Source organism: Protopterus annectens, chromosome 2.part2 (assembly GCF_019279795.1).
Source record: "Protopterus annectens isolate FY-2018-M chromosome 2.part2, PAN1.0, whole genome shotgun sequence".
NCBI lineage: Eukaryota > Metazoa > Chordata > Ceratodontiformes > Protopteridae > Protopterus > Protopterus annectens.
The window spans coordinates 607,122,010-607,139,111 of record NC_056730.1 but is presented as its reverse complement, the minus strand read 5'-3'; the positions used below and the strand labels follow the sequence as shown (position 1 = coordinate 607,139,111).

The 17,102-nt window shown below is 38.4% G+C and overlaps 1 protein-coding gene across 1 annotated transcript in view; it reads right to left on the bottom strand.

The window, feature by feature from the left end:
- The window catches only part of LOC122795741 (putative pre-mRNA-splicing factor ATP-dependent RNA helicase DHX32), a 787,400-nt gene that overhangs the window by 258,824 nt on the left and 511,474 nt on the right, over positions 1–17,102 (bottom strand). The window contains exon 9 of the mRNA XM_044064050.1: positions 4,517–4,704. Within this exon, the coding sequence (XP_043919985.1) occupies positions 4,517–4,704 (188 nt within the window). The remainder of the gene's footprint in view (positions 1–4,516; positions 4,705–17,102) is intronic.

Below are 17,102 nucleotides of genomic sequence, written 5' to 3'. Positions count from 1 at the left end.
TATTTATTAAAATGTATTGCTATAGAGCTAGTTTGTTTATTGCAATTAAAAGTTCCATTAGTTTGAAATATAACTCAGTTGATGCTAATAAATTCTTTGATTATATATTTACATACACTACATTTACCACATATTTGTGTTCTCTGTTTGTCAATTTGCTTACCAACTGTCATTTTTGGCATATTAAACTTACTATGGACTATAAAATCCTTAATGCTTCTCCCCTTCTAAAAGAGAAGCACATTTTTTTTACACTAAGAAATCAACCTCCCTCTTAACCACTCTCCAACTATGTTTAACTTGTTCCAAAACTTTTCCAGACAATATAGAATAGGTGGAAGTGAAATATATACAGTCACTGTCATTATTTCTACTAACACCATTCCTATTTCTATATTTTCTATTATTTAAAACTTTATTTAAACTCTCTCTTAAATCAACTTCATGGTAGCCCCTCAAAATTTATTATAACTCTCATTTAGCTGTACTCTAATTTCAGCTGGATTACTACATAGTCTCTTAATTCTTACAAATTCAAATTATATCAAACATTTTTGTGCTCTGAAGTTATTATCAAACAGTTGCTTAACAGCAATCTTTACATTCATGCTTATTATTCAGGCACTCCTTTATTTTCTCTTTAACACTCTGCAATCAAGCCTCTTCTTGTTATGTGGGATTTCCCCTTATTATGCAACACTTTAAATTGTCAGCCTCTCAAAATAATTCCTATAACTACTTAACCAAATGTTTCTTTCTTTTATTTTTACTCTATTTTTAACCTCCACTTTCATTTTATCCCACTCAATAGCTATAACTTCTGGAGTACTTCCTATCTTCCCTAGTAACTCATTTCCACTACCCATTAATTAAATTCCTCTCTTTTTAACAGGTAGGTGTGGAAGCACCAGTGTCTCATCGTTTACTTCATTACCCTGCATTTTTATCTTACTATTTATGAACCATTATCTGAAATAATTATCAGATATTTATCAAATTTCTTGATTAAATGAACATGTTCCTGTGAGACATAATTCTCATCAAGTCTAGCCCGTTTATTGTACCTTGGGGAATAATATGTAAATTATCTCAGCGTTCCTACTATTGAATTAATGTCTTTCATACTGAATATTTTTGTAAATGTCTTCAGATATCTACCTTTATAGTTTCCCTTAAAGGCCACCCAGATACATTCTCATTGTTGCAAATCAAATTCCAGTCCCCACCTATAAGTAATATTCCTGCTGAAAGTGGATTTCTCCTCCCAAAATGTTTAAGCTCAAAGACTGCAGTTTTAGGTAGAATATAAACACATGCCAGTGTAATCCTCATCTCTTAACAATCACTCCTTACTACTACTACAAATCTGCTATTGTTATCTTTTTTCCCTATTCTATCACTACTGAAGCTCCTCTAACAATTAATACAATCACTCCTCTTTATACAGTTTTTTTTTCTTATCAACATTGGAATCCATGTCACATTTTAGAAGACTTTTTTGTTTTAATAAAATGCTCAAAAACACGCCCCAGAACACCCCATAACCCCTATAACATAATACAAGCACACACAACTATGTACATCTTCAAATAATGGCATTTAACTCTCCTAAAAGGAACATTTGTGCCAAACAGACAGCTGCTAATATGGGCCCTAATACAATCAAAATTAAGGTTATCCATGCTAAAATGCATCTGCTTACACTAACTGGCGTCTATTCTCGTTTTCAGATGTGAAATCTACTTGCATACTTTCAGAAATCAATAACTTTTAGCCTTGAAAAAACAGTGTTCTGCTTTTTATTGTTCTATTATCAGCTTGCCACCATGGAAAAGTTAGAGAAAGAAGAAAAATGTAGTCCTCTGTTACAGCCTGAAAGACAAGCTGAAACATTTAATGCTAAAGGAAAACTTTTCATTACATTTAGTGTTATCATATTTACTTGTTTCCACTTAAAATTTATTACATTAAACCAATGGTTTGAATACAGACATTCACCTAAGCAAAAATAAAAGAAAACATATCAGCTCCACGTATATTATGAACTGTATACTTTTATAGTCCACCCCCCACCACAACAACTCAAGATTAGGATTTCTGGGAAAATGTCAGTAACTAGCTAATAAGTGCACTGCCTGGATGCCAGGAAAAAAAGAAATACAGAGGATCTGAAGGAAAATAAGCTACAAAAGGCGATGAAAAAACACTGATGCAGCTGTTCAGCAAAAAGCAGTGCAAGCTCTAGACATGACTTCCAGTAAGCTAGAGGAAAGTATAAGACAACTGCACACAGACCTGACTGAAATAAATGAAACACTGATGGAGTATATAAACTCAAACAATAAAAAGCTGGAAAAAAAGAAGAAGCTTTAAACAGTTTTATAGATAATGTGATAAAACTGCAAAACTCAAGAGGTTGAAATGCAAAAAAGGCTGGCTGAATATGAGACTGCACAAGATGAGACGTTTCAAAAATAATAGTATTAAAGGACAGAGCACTTAGGGAATCCTGAGATTTTCTGCTGTACCCAATAAGCTGGATGGAACAGATTGTATTAATTTTATGAAAGCACAAATAAGCAACTGAACTGGTATTCCACAACAGGAATTGCTAACTGAAGGGGGCACATTGTGTGCATGCTCCAAACCTGGCTATGAGAAAACAACCTAGACCTTTAATAGTAAAAATGCAATCTTACCACCAGAAGGCATTGAATCTGACATACCCATGGCAGAAGGACAAAATACTAAAAGTGGGAGACAGCAGAGTGCTTGTGGAGAATGACTACTCATTTTACACTCGGCAGGAGAGGAATAAATTTATCCCATTATTCTGGAAATGTCGAGAAACAGGAGTGAGAGTTAAACTGCTGTACCCAGCAACCTTCAAAATTTTTTCCCCGGAGGAACAAAATCATTTTTTTGATGAAATACATGCTAAGGAAGAAATACAAAAGTCTGTCCAACAAAAAGCGAGCTGTAAAACAGAGGGAGATTCTACTTCTTGTTTTTCTGGTAATAAAGACCACAAAGAGACTGTGCTAGTAAAACCTTTTCCAGTGGTTCAAAGGAAAATGCTCGAGAGAGGGAAACAAAGCATAAGAGTTGCCCAGAAGAATCAAGAGCATGTTGGAAATGAAGCAGAGACAGGGTTTGGGAGAAGGAGATGTACAGGAACAGAACAAGAAAATCTGGAAATATTGGACTTTTTTGGACTTTGTTAAACTTCTAGGGACTCTAAAGCATATGCTCTACTTCATGTCATTAATGTTCAGAAAAATACTCAGGAGAGGGGAAAAGGAAGGAGAAAATTAACTGTAAGTAAAGTATTTTTTTTCTTAACAGTTCTATTAAAATTAACTTTTAATACTTTGTCCTTTTGCCACAGTTCTGTTAGAATCAACCCTTTCTATTGGTAGGTTTGTATCTTTACTAATAAAGGTACTGGCTGTTTTCTCATGGCCAGATTTAGAGCATACGAATGGTAAGCCCTTTCAATTACCAGTTCCTGCTGTGGAATACCAGTCATGCCTTTATAAAATTAGTACAGGCTGCTCCTTCTAGTTTCTGTGGTACAGCAGAAAATCTCAGATTTTTCCAAAGTGCTCTGTTCTCTAATTTTTTAAACATTTCTTCTTGCTCAATTTCATATCCTGCCAGCCTTTTCTTCATTTTGACCTTTGATTTTTGCAGTTTTACCAGTTCATCTGAATATCTGTTTGATGCATTTTCCATTTTTTCCAGCCTTTCATTATTTTTTTATTTTTATTTATTTATTTATTTAACATTTGTTGACCGGGAAAGTCCGACTAGGTTCCAGAGATCCTGTTTTCAGCGGAGGCCCGGGGAGAAATGCTCCAGAAGCATGTCTTTAGAATATGGGAGGAAACCCACGCAAACGCAGGGAGAACATGCAAACTCCACACAGAAGGCACCCCAGCCGAGAATCGAACCGGAGAACCTCTTGCTGTGAGGTGACAGCATTAACCACTGCACCGCCCATAATTTATTTGAAAATAATTATTAATACAATTATTATTTGATGCTCCTTCAGCGTTTCCTTTATTTTAATCAACTCTGAGCACACTTGATTTATTTTCTCCTCCAGATTACTGGAAGCCATGTCTTTCACCAAAGCTGGAGCATCAACTACTTTTAGTTGAACTGCTGCAGGATTCTTCCCAGTTACTGTTTTTGCTTCACCTTTTCAGGCTGATACTTTTTCAGGCTCTCTTAATTTCTTCTCAGCAGGCATCCAGGCAGTGTACTTACTAGCTAGCCAGTAACTGAATTTTACTAAAGCTGACAAAATCACAGGCTGTTGTCTCTCAGTTTCTGTTTTCACACTAGGAGAGCTGACATTAAGCTGTTGATCAGCATGCAGCCATCCTGGAAGACCTTAATTCAAATGGTGTTAAGGGTAATAATCACCTTGAACAAGACAAGATTAGTCACTCTAAATTGATATAAAAACTGCATTAAAAAAATGATCAAATAAACAAGTGAAATGTCAAACCTTAAGGAAGCAGCCAGAAATCAGTGCTCTCTTTATATTGAGCAGGTTTTCTTCTGTCCCAAATGCAGGTGGTGAAATGGGCAGCTCTATCCTCTGCATGATTTCTAGCAGTTCCAAACGAATAACATTTGCAAGCCTCAGAGCAGGGTAACTCAAGAAGTTTTTTATACACCAGTTTTCGTCGTCATCTTGGGGAAAGTAGAAAAAAATGTCAATCATATACAAAAAAAAAAAAAAAAAAAACGTTTAAAAATGCAATCACACAAGTATCACAACTTCAGAAAAAAATACACTCAAAACTCTGAATCCCTTGCAAATTAATTTCAATGTAAATGTGTTAATTTTATATATACATATGAAAAAGTTATTCATGCAATAAATAAATAATACACGTGAGTGAGTGTTGTGACTTCTTGTTGAAATTTTTGATGGCTTCAGTAGCTTACCCTCAATCAGTGTTTGCTTACTGAATATAAAGCAACTAAAAGTAGTGGGAGTTATTTCTGTGGCTGCCTGCATAGGTGGGCAATTTCATCACTGTGAGAATAATGCAGCTTGCAATTTCAGGTTCCAAATCACAGCAGTTTGCTCCGTAAGTTTATTTAGAAGACAAACAGTATCCCCAGTGTTTCAAAATGTTTTTGATTCTGATCTTTACAAGACTGACAATTCTAAACTTAAATTTATTACAAGTGTATCATTACATACACTTTAAGTTTTAGTTTACTTGCCTTTGCTAGTCAGCTGTTGCAGCTCTACTGGGAATTTCTGAAATTTACGCAAGCAATTTAGACTTCAGTGCAGGGCAAGACAGAAGACTAATATTAAGCAATATTAGATTACATCAGTTCTTCAGATGTTCAACTGGTTTATTAAGGCAAAACTAAATGCTTTCATTAAGCACTTATTTTCTGCACTGGAGTCATGTATTATCTATAAAATGTACAATGACAGAGTTGCTCTAATCTCAGTTTAAGCAATAAGATTAGTCTTAATTTATCTACACTGCTGAATAATAATATTAGGCACAAGAATTTGCAAGATTAAACACTCAGTTAAACACTGTCTGGTACTCAAGAAATTTTCTCACATCATACTAAGCAAATATGAGAGACAATCAGCAACTACCACGGTGTGTGTGATTCAGAAACACAAGCTCTACAAGGTGATTAGGCCAAACAGCAAGGTTGGATGCTGTATATGCTAATGGTCATACAATAACATGGTAATGAACAATCTAAAGTGGGCCTTTAGGTGTATGCTAATGAGGGAAAACATGATGGTCCAGCATTTAATAAAATGTACAACTGCCTTACAATTGGGCTACATGGGCAGCAAGTTTGAATTTGGTTGAATGTTTTATGTTCAGATTAAGGGCATTACTAAAAACATTATGGGCTGCTGCCACAATAATAAATGTGTATGCACAAGAGGCTTGTTACTGCCATTGCAGTGCCAGACAGTGCTCAACCCACAGGGGCACCAGGTCATCTGACTGCACTTAACTTTTCATGGGCTCCATAACACTGACATTCTGGACCAATACTGTGTAGAAAGGGACACCATACAGGAAACTGTGAACATGTGTCAGCCTCATCTACAGCCCTGTGGGAGTCTTGAAGTACCTATTCCAGTGGATAGTAAAATATGTGAGGCTTTATGTATATTAGTTACAGGGACCTTTCAGTGACCTACATGGGACACAGTAGGGGTATCTCAGGTATTTGCCTCGAGAATACTCCATCTGTTTCTCAATACCATGCTTCACAATATTGGGGGAGCAGTTGTGGTTCTCACAGACCCTACAGGAAAGAGCCAATACCACAGATGATTTCTATGATATAGCCCATTTCTATAGTGAGACTGTATCCACACTGAAATAAAAGCCCCAACTGGTGAACTGGGAAGGAGTTAAGTGAACTGCAAAGGGTATCAGCTGCCAGGTGGTCAGCAATGCACAGACTGTCATCTGCAATGTGTGTGCAGGTCACCCAGGCAGCTATCATAACTCCCACATATGGCTCACCTGTGACCTGTACCAAGACTTTTTTCAGGGGTGACTTCCTTCTGGGGTATGCTGTTAGTGATGATGGATATGCCACTGAATGCTGAATTATGACACCCATCAGAAATCCCCCTCCTCAAAAAAAAAAACATATCAGGGATACAAATGTGCCAACTCACATACAAGAAACACTACTGAGAGAGTGTTTAAGCTGCTAAAGACAAGCTTCCACTGTCTGGATTTTTCCAGTGGTGCCCTGAAGTATGACCCTACGAAGCAACCAAAAATAGTGTCAGTGTGTATAATGTTACACAATATCACACTTGGGAAGCAGTTACAAGAAGGTGGGCACTTCACTGAGCAGCAATCCTCAGCACACCAGGCAGTAGAGAATAAGTTAGATGAGGGGTCAGTGGAGGAAATAGCAGCAGGAGATGACCATGCAAAACTGAGACAGGCTCAGTATGCCACAACTCTATCAAGGAGACAGCAGCCTGTGCATAGCTTTACCGCACAGTAAACAAAAGTAAAACAAACATTACAGTTAATGTGATGCATGCAAATCTGACATGAGCTGTGCATATTCATGCAAAGGCTGGCAGGCTGGCCATGCTGTGCAGCAAACACAGGCACACCAAGTAACAATGTACAAGGGGCAGGACATAAAAATCATTTGGACAGCAAGAGAAGGGAGCATAGCAGTAGATGTCTTTCACAGGGAAATGTGTGAGCACAGAGAATTATGAAAGTAAAATATGCTGCTGTGTGCATCTTGTCAGTGTTTGGGGACTTTAGCTTGTTAGTGGAAGTGTGTGCTTGTCTGTGCAATGTACTAGGGGCTGTGATAGTGTGTCTACTAGGACACAGCCTCAGCAGGGGTTGCAGCACTATGGCTCAATGCACTAGACAGGCTCAGAACATGGAAAGCAGATGTTTTAGCATCCTGTGCACATCCCTGCCCATGAAAGCTGGCTTCACCCAGAGTTGAACTGGATGTACCATAACCCTGGCTAGATGACCCTGGCTCTCACAGAAACGGATAACAGGTGCCAGAGCCATGGCCTAAAGTTAAATGCCAAAAAATGCATAGTCATACCCTTCGGGAAAAACGAGGTTACCCCTAGCTACCAAATAGGTGGCAATCCACTGAGCACAGAAGAAGTTATCAGGGACCTGGGGACCCAGGTTGATAGTAGTCTGTCATTCGACACCCATGTAGCTAAAGTAGTTAGGAAGACCTTCTACATTGCCCACCTTATCATGAAGGGATTCTCATCTAGATCAAGGGAGGTCATAGTCTCCCTATACTCATCACTCATCAGACCAATGATTGAGTACAATGCCCCATTCGGAATGTATCTGACCCGACACTTGCAGCAGCTGGAGAGGCCACAAAAGTTCCTCACCAAAAGGATAAAGGGTCTCAAACATCTGTCCTATGCTGCCCGACTGAAAGAACTCCAGCTCTATTCAGTCGCCACCGCTTGCTCAGAGGTGACCTTTGCCTAACATACAAGGCCATGTCAAACCCAGATTTGATGAATATGCTTCACCTCAAAAATCTAGATCCGTCAGAGCCACAAGGGCGGAGACTTAAACCTCGACATGGCTATTAATAGGATGTGCTGGAGGGATAGATTCATCACCCAAAGACTCCCTATGCTGTGGAATAAAATCCCGGTATATGTGAGGCAGAGCACCTCGCTGGCCTTGTTCAAGAGAAATCTTGACCAATGGATGGGAGATCGCAGATATATCCCAGGGATTACCTCAGTGTCACTGCTCAACAGAGGCACAGCAAAATAATGGGTATAGTTCCCCATACTAAAGGGGTGGCGTAAGCCACAAAACTATGGGCTAGGCTTGTAAATGCCCTCGGGCAGATAGCCTAGTATGAACCTATGAACCTATGAACCTATGAAGGTGTGCTGTGGAATCGTGAGCAACATCTGCTACAAGACTTAGTTCTGTCACCACTTCAACAACCATATCTTGTGCTGGGTGTAGACACCTCCACACCAGAAGAGCCAAAGTACCACCACTACATGAGTAGGATCTTGGTTGTCCACAGCCAAGATGGCTAACATCTGTGGATGCAGTGGTAAACTGCCTTTGTGGATGGCCCCTCACCCTGGGCAGATAGCCTGAGAGGACATGATATTTTCCAGTTTGTGACTGCGTCTGTCCAAACAATGCATCTTTTTCTTTACTCCTGTGAGATTATTACTGGCTGAGTGTGATACAATTAACAGTAGCAATGATACTTTAAACAGTACAGTAAGTAGCACAAACAAAGCAGTACAGTGTCAGGCAACTGCTATAACTATATATATATATATATATATATATATATATATATATATATATATATACACACACATATATATATATATATATACACACACACACACACACACATATATATATATATATATATATATATATACACACACACACACACACACACACACACACACACACACACACACACACACACACACACACACACACACATATACATATATATTTTTTTTCCTTTTTTGTTATTTTATTTATGCTTATAAATAACACCTTTAAGTCAAACATCTAAAAATACAACTACAGTTAACACACAGGTTATAAGTTGGCATAAACAGACTGAAAAATTGTGCATGTTCTGCGTCTTAATTAAAGACCTCTTTTGTTGTATAATTACATTTTTGCTATGGGCAAGACAAAATTATAATAAATGCCACAACTATTCATTTTACCTAAATGCACTGTAAACAAATAATAAAAAAGGGACTGAAATCAATACAAGACTGTAAGCCAATTCTGCGCAGTTGCAATTTCTGGTATTCATGCAAACCTGGACATTAGTGGGTTGGGGAAAAGGGTCTAGGCGACGGAGTACTTTTTTGAAGGGGCTAGTCTTACTCCTTTCAATGGTACAGGTAAAGCTAAACTGGGAACTCAGGAAAAGGATCTAGAATTCTTTAAGCTTTATCCAACAGTACTTGTGAATCGCTTAACTACATTACTGTTGAAATGGCAATGATGACAACTGAAGTATTACAGACTAGAATGGTTATTGACTTTACTCACAGCTGGAGGTGGATCATGTGCAGTCATAAGAACAAAACTCTGTTCATAAATACCAGATATAATCATGTCCATTAATAGTCACCAAGGTACCATAGGTCAATTGAGGCAAAACATAAACAGATTACTCAAATTCTTAGTTGAAAAGTTTACTGTCAGATTGGACTGGAAAAAAATCATAGCATTTTTGTTTTTATAGATTTTCTTTTCTATTCAGTTTATTATCCTTATTGTGTTTAGAAAAACTTGTTTAAAAATGTTAATCACTTGAAAGTTTTGTAAATCAAAATAATTATATGAAATTATTACTGGAAAAGTAATAAGGCAGTAAAACCTCCATTTAAACTCTATAAATATATTAGATTCTCAGCAGGAACTGAAAGGACATACCAATCTAAGACGAATACCAATGACTTTTATTTTGTAAAAAAGAACAAACTTAAAAAGTTTGAGGACATTTTCTCATGGGAAAATAATTGCGTTCTCTGGCCTACTGAACTGCACAGAGAGAAATACCTTTCTAACAGACATAATATAATTATCAAGAATATAATAAATCAGTAAGCAGGAGTCTTTTTCAAGGATATTCTGTCTTGCTCATCTCAGATTTAATGACCATTTCCTGTTAGAAAATAATTTATTAACTGGACAAGAAATGTATCATCTATACTACAAAGTATCAGCTAAGGTTATAAAACATAGATGCTCTGGACATTTACTTAATCAGTAAGATTATAACCTAGTTGACAATATCTATTGTAGTAGTAGCAACACAAGGCTCATTGCTTATACAGCCTTCATAACGTGTCAAACACAAAGATTTGGTAGAAGGTTTGCTACATTCACCTGGTGTGGAGGGGGTAATGTAGTCTCCTTTGTGGGAATGAGGTAACAGACTGACAGTTAACTGATTTGCTTTCTTTTCTTTATACACCCTCAAACTATGAAAGTTTCAGATGTTTTGTTTTAATAGTTTTTTCACTCTAATAAAAAACTGTGTAAACAAAGCCTTTGTATTGAGAAGTCATACTGCGATTACTGCACTACTCCAGAACATTAGTACAAGTAAAATCTAACAGGGCTGTCACATTACACAGGTTTCATTCCATTTGTACTTCTACCAACAGTTTTACAAGTTACATCCTAACCATTTCTAATGCTGTTACCATTAAGACAGAAGTGTGCAATGTGTTCCCTCTTCTATCTTTAAAACAAAATAATTTTGAATGACCCTTGCTGGTTTATACACAAACTTATCAACTGCTTTAGGCAACTCACACATGAAAATGTTTTCATAACACATTGCTCTTGCAACAAGCATAATAATACTTTCTACATCTAGCGAGTCTGCCATTTCCAAGTCTATTCCACTTCTCCTCTATACACTCTTTAAAACTATCAAACTAGCGGCACCACAGTAACAAGTGAAAAAATTCTATTGCACCCCCTTAGCACTGAAACTGTAGCATTGTTAAGTACTCCTACAGTATACTACTACAAATATATATTGAGTTTATTCATATGCCCTTTTGTATTACTATAAGTAAAAATGTATAATATATTGTGTATTATTGTTATGTACATATAATCATAGGATCATGGGAGAATACTAGGCTAATGATCACAGAGGACCTTTTTAAGCCTAGCCATGCTTCCCAGAAGTATTAGAAAGGTAATGGTCCCATAAGTTATTTGAGAGGTATAGAAACTTGGGCATTAGTGGTCAAGCATTTACAAGGTTCTTATTTCTAATAGAGACATAGGTGCCAAACCAGGAGTAAATTTGTGATTCCCTAACCACTGATCCTGGTTTTGCTTAAATAAGTGCAACCAAGAACTTTGATTCACATAGATAAGAATCCTGTTCCAGAGAAGGGGCAAACTTTGAACTGCGTACCTGTCCCTTCAGCATGCCCTATTTTTGTTGCAAGACAGGTTTAGGTCCCTGGATTGGGTGCTTCTGGTGCTGTTTGTTTTGTGAATGTGCAGCAGCTCCATTAAAGCTCGATCAGAGGATGCTTTGCAGGCCAAGCATGGGTCATCTCTCAGAAGCCAGTAGGATACCAAGTATAAGGACTATGCTTAGAAGCAGTCTGCTTGAGACTTGTTTTCTGTACCATGTATTCTTTTTGTGAGGAACCTCTGGGGTCACTTCAATAGTTTCATATGCCTAGTCAGGTACATGCCAAAGGGTGCTGTATGCTCAATGACTGATCTTATGACGGCAGTATGCAATGGAACTGTGGCATGTTTGGACTTAAGATGCCTTATCTTTGCATATAAGTTATGCATGATGGTCAAAGGCTAAGTCGCTGTCTAAATGTGCTCTCAGATCCTTGCCTACTGGGTCTACCATTAAGGTGTGTGTTATTGATGCAGTAATTTATAGTGGTGGCTGTCTTATCAATGTATACTATTATGCACTTCTTAGCATTGAGTTTAAGACTGTGTCTCAGGCACCAATCCATCCATCCACAACCCCTTTTGCCCATTTTTGCACATGGGATTGGGGTATCACTTCAACAGTGACAATCAGCTAGAGCCCAGGTTTACACTGCCAAATGACCAGCCCCGGCACAGTAGTTCATTAATTTGTATTTGGTCCTGTTGTAGGATGTTTGTGTTTTGGGGAGCTTTAGTGAATGCACCTGATTTGCAATAATGTATGAATTTGGTCAGGCAGAGGCCTTTGATATTAGCCTTGACGGTAGAGAAGTACATGCCAAACAGGAACTACACCGAGCCCTAAGGGACTACTCTGGTGACTGACCTTTTTGTGGAAGTAGATTTCCCGCCATCTCAACTTCTTGTTTCAGTAGTCAGATCGAATGTGAAAGTATGTTAATAGAAGGTGTTGTTCTTCAACATTTTGTTTATGTAGCTTTTGTCCCCATGCCTCCACTGAAAAGGGGCCTTGTGCCCATCTGAACTTCCCTGGTAAAGTAAACAAAATAAATAAATTACCTAATGGTATTGAGAAGTGTGTGTGTTAGGCAGGGAGCAACACCAAAGACCATTTGATGTCCTGAAACAGAGAATTTCTAGTCCACCAACTCTCAGAAGCTATGATGTTCATAAACCAATTGCACTTTCCTGTGATGCTTCGAAATTTGGTCATGGTGCAGTCATTCTACAAGAAGATAAACCTGTTGCCTTGGTTGTCTGTTTTCATTTCCTCCTATGCATTGAGAACTTTTATCCAAACTGAAAAGCAGTATGCCCAGGTCAAGAAAGGGCTTTTGGCAATTGTGTTTGCATGTTCAAAGTTCCATAATTATGTTTATGGTAGACCTATCTAGATTGAAACAAACCACCAACCTTTGGTCACTAGCTTGAGAAAGTCTATACATTCAGCTCAAGCCTGACTGCAAAGTATGATGCTGAGATTGCAAAAGTATAATTTCAATCTTGTATACAAGAAAAGGCAAACTTCCTTATCTTGCTGAAACATTATTCAGATCGCCCAGAAACACCACAGAACAGCAGGAGAATGAGAACCTTGATTTTGAAGTTATGGAAGTGAGAACTTTTTCTTCCACATGCCTTGATGAGCTGAGGGATCACACAGCCACAGATCGAGTTTTACAGAGACTCAACCACTTTATCAATAAAGCATGGCCGTCAAAGCAATCTAGTTTAACTCAAGAAGCGCAACCTTATTTTCCATACAGAGATGAGATTTTGGCAAACAAAGAAGGTCCAAAAGTCACTGTTCCAAAGTCTTTGCAACCAGAGTACATTACTATCTTGAATCGTCGTCACCCAGGAGTCAATTCTAACAAAAGAAGACCAAAAGAAGGGCAAGAGGACTAGTATTTTGTCCTTCTATGTCACAAGATATTAAGAGAGCACTTTTATATTGTTCCGTGTGTAACAGTATTAAGCCACATCAATATAAGGAACCACTTCAGCTAAACCAGATTCCAGAATTACCTTGGTCGACAGTAGCCACGGACATTTTCGAGTGGAATGGTTAACATTAGTGTTAGTAGACTCGTTCTCTGATTGGTTCGAGATTGACTTACTTCCTAACCTAGCATCCAGTACTGTCATTACTAAGATGAAGTGTCATCTTGCAGTGCATGGTAGTCCGCACAAAGTTATTTCTGACAATGGCATGCAGTTTACAAGCCAACAGTTCAAAGGATTTGCTGAAGAATAAGACTTTACTCAAGTCACAAGTAGCCCTGAGTACCCGCAGTCAAATGGTTTGGCAGAATGTGCAGTTTAAAGTACAAAACAGTTACTAGAGAAGTCAAAACGAGAATAGTGATGTTTTCCTGAATCTCTTGAATCTCAGAAATATTCCTTGTGATAAACATCTTAGTTCACCTGCTCAGAGACTTCTGTTGAGACAAACCAGAACCACATTACCAATCAGTAGTCAGTCAACTGTTGGTTCCATGCGTCAAGAACAACAGGTCAGTGAAAGCCAATCTAGTGAAGAAGCGCTTAACCCAGAAGTCTTACTACGATAAAACCATCAAACCACTCAATCCATTACGAGAAGGAGAAGTGGTAAGGATGCAAACATCCAAAGGATATGATCAGATTGCTGTCGTGAAGAATATTTGCCCAAAGCAGAGATCATGCACTGTGGAATGACAAGGAGCGTTTTTTAGATGGAATTGGAAGCATTTGAGACTGGTGTCTGAGCCTACACCACAGCTCATAGCCTGTGAGAAAGACTATCGCAGAGTGAGTTGTCTGGTGTTCAAATTCCAGAGGAAGTTCCAGAGGACATTTCTGTTCCTGTGATGAATCCAGAAGTTCCTGATACAAGTTGTTCACCTCAGACTGTCCCTGTTGCTAAATTTGGTCCAGAGTGTTATGTTACGGGGTATGGTCACATCTCTAAACCCTGTAACAAATACTAAGCAACTTGGACATGAACACTGTGTTTTGTGTCTAATGTTCATAGTAATGCATATTGACTGTAATACTGTTCTTACAAAGGGCAATATTTTTAAGAGGGAGGATTGTACATCAATGTGTGTGTATGTACCTTTAAGAAGCTATCCAAGGGCTTGCACATATGTAAAAATGCTAAGCATGTGCAAGCTAGACTGCCATTTTGTAAGTAAGCTGTTGAGATGTAAGCATGAGGTCTGTCTGTTAAGTAGTTTGTTCGTACTTTATGATGCTGCTATCCATCCTGATGTGTATGTATTAAAGCATCTAAATGAAACCACCTGCCTTCTTGTCATATGCATTAGAGAAGGACGAGCAACAGTCTACGCTCATACAGCTTAGCTGCTGCAATGTCACTGCATTTCTTTTGTGAAGCTGTTTCAGTGACTGGCTGCAGCAAGCATTTGAATAAGGTCAATGAAATGTTCATATAAGTTAGGTGTAGTTACTAAGCTGAGACACTGGGCCATGTGCTTGTTCAATGTTTTATTATGGCACATTATTAAATAAAACTGCACACTGTCTGCTTAAACAGAGGTGTTATGCCACTGTTTTAAGCACAGGTGCAATTATATTTTGCATTCTTTTACGTGATGCCTATTGCTTTGAATAAAATTTACTGTTTGATGTTATGAAAGTGGGTGCTACCACAAGGCAAATGGTCCTTTCCCTGACACTAACCTATTTCAGAGTTAATTATTTTATTTTAGAGAAGTTCAGAAGCAGTGTGTGTGTGTGTGTGTGTGTCTTGGGGGGGGGGGTCTACCTGCCCAGAGGAAATATCATTTGAGTTTGTTTGGTGTTTTGTTTAAGTAGGTTTTTCAGTGTCTTTCAGAAATGTGTCCTCTACTTATACTGATCTTTGGCTTGTTTCGTTCAGCTAACTGTACTTCCTTAAAGCTGTTTAAAAAAAAAATTACAAATCTACCAAAGGACTTTTGTGGAAGAGCAACTCTTAAGTCTGTCTGGTAGTAGCTTCTGGGTGGTGTGTTAGCACAAGATTTTTTTGTTTCTCCCCATGACTTTGTCTGACAGCTCGTCTACCTTTTCACAATGTTCCCATTTGTTTCAGAAGAAAGGGAGCTCAGTATTCCCAGGCTAGATGAAAACACTTTGGTCCATTTGTTCCTGGCTGGGAATACCTCTCAGCCCTCCATTCCCTACCAAGGGTGAGGTGACAGGAAGTGCACTAGCTTGCTGGTTCTAGGGAACAGCCTACCCTCTCCCACTGGGAGCAATCCTTTCTCAACAGCTCCTCAAACTGCAATTTCTGCCTCCTGAAGTGGTGTGTGCCTCTGAATGTGAATGACCCCTCAGTTATCTAGTGCAAATGCACTATATGGCAGTGCAGGCTTGCTTGGCTTAAAACATAATTTGGTGAACACCTAGTACTCCTGCTAGATGTCACCCATATGCCAAAGCCACCACCAACTCCTCGTCCAAGGATGGGTAAAGTTAGCAAGAGCCACTTACGCCCATCCTCCCAAACCAGTTCCTACAGGCACCTGTGCATCTATGTCACCCCCAGTTGTTCATGGTTTGAAAACCATGTCAAATGATACCTGACAAAGCAAGACAACACTGTACTGTTGAAAGCGTATCTCTCAAATATCAAATATGAGATGCATTATTCATCTAGCTCTCAAAACCAAAAATCAGTACCAACAGAAGACAATACTCCACATTTGCACACTGCAGACTTTAAAGAGTTAATTCATAATGTTTTGTCATTCATGGGAAATAAAAATACCAGTGTAACTGATGCTACAGTGGTTTGCATTTCCACACATAAGGCAGATCATGTATCACACTTTTTACCAAAATGGCACATACAGTGGATATAAAAAGTGTACAGACCCCTGTTAAAATGCCAGGTTTTTGTGACATAAAAATGAGACCACAATAAATCATTTCAAAACTTTTACCACCTTTAATGTGACTTATAACCTGTACAATTCAATTGAAAAACAAACAAATCTATTAGGGGAAAAAATATAAAAATAAAAAAGTACAATAAGCTGGTTGCAGAAGTGTGCCCACCCTTAAACTAATACTTTGTTGAAGCACCTTTTGATTTAATTACAACATTCAGTCTCCTTGGGTGGGAGTCTATCAGCATGGCACATCTTGACTTGGCAATATTTGCCCACTCTTCCTTGCAAAAGTGCTCCAAATCTGTCAGATTGCAAGGGCATCTCTTGTGCACAGCCCTCTCTTCAGGTCACTCCACAGATTTTCTATTGTATTTAAGTCTGGGTTCTGGTTGGGCCATTCCAAAACTTTAATTTTCTTCTGGTGAAGCCATTCTTTTGTTGATTTAGATGTATGCTTGGAGTCACTGTCATATTGAAAGATGAACTTCCTCTTCATCTTTCTAGCAGACACATGAAGGTTTTGGGCAAAAAGTGACTGGTATTTGGAACTGTTCATAATTCCATCCACCTTGACTAAAGCCCAAGTTCCAGCTGAAGAAAATCACCCCAAAGCATGATGCTGCCAAAACCATGCTTCACGGTGAGGATGGTGTTCTTTTGGTGATGCGAAGTGTTGTTTTTGCTTCAAACGTACCTTTTAATTGTGGCCAATAAG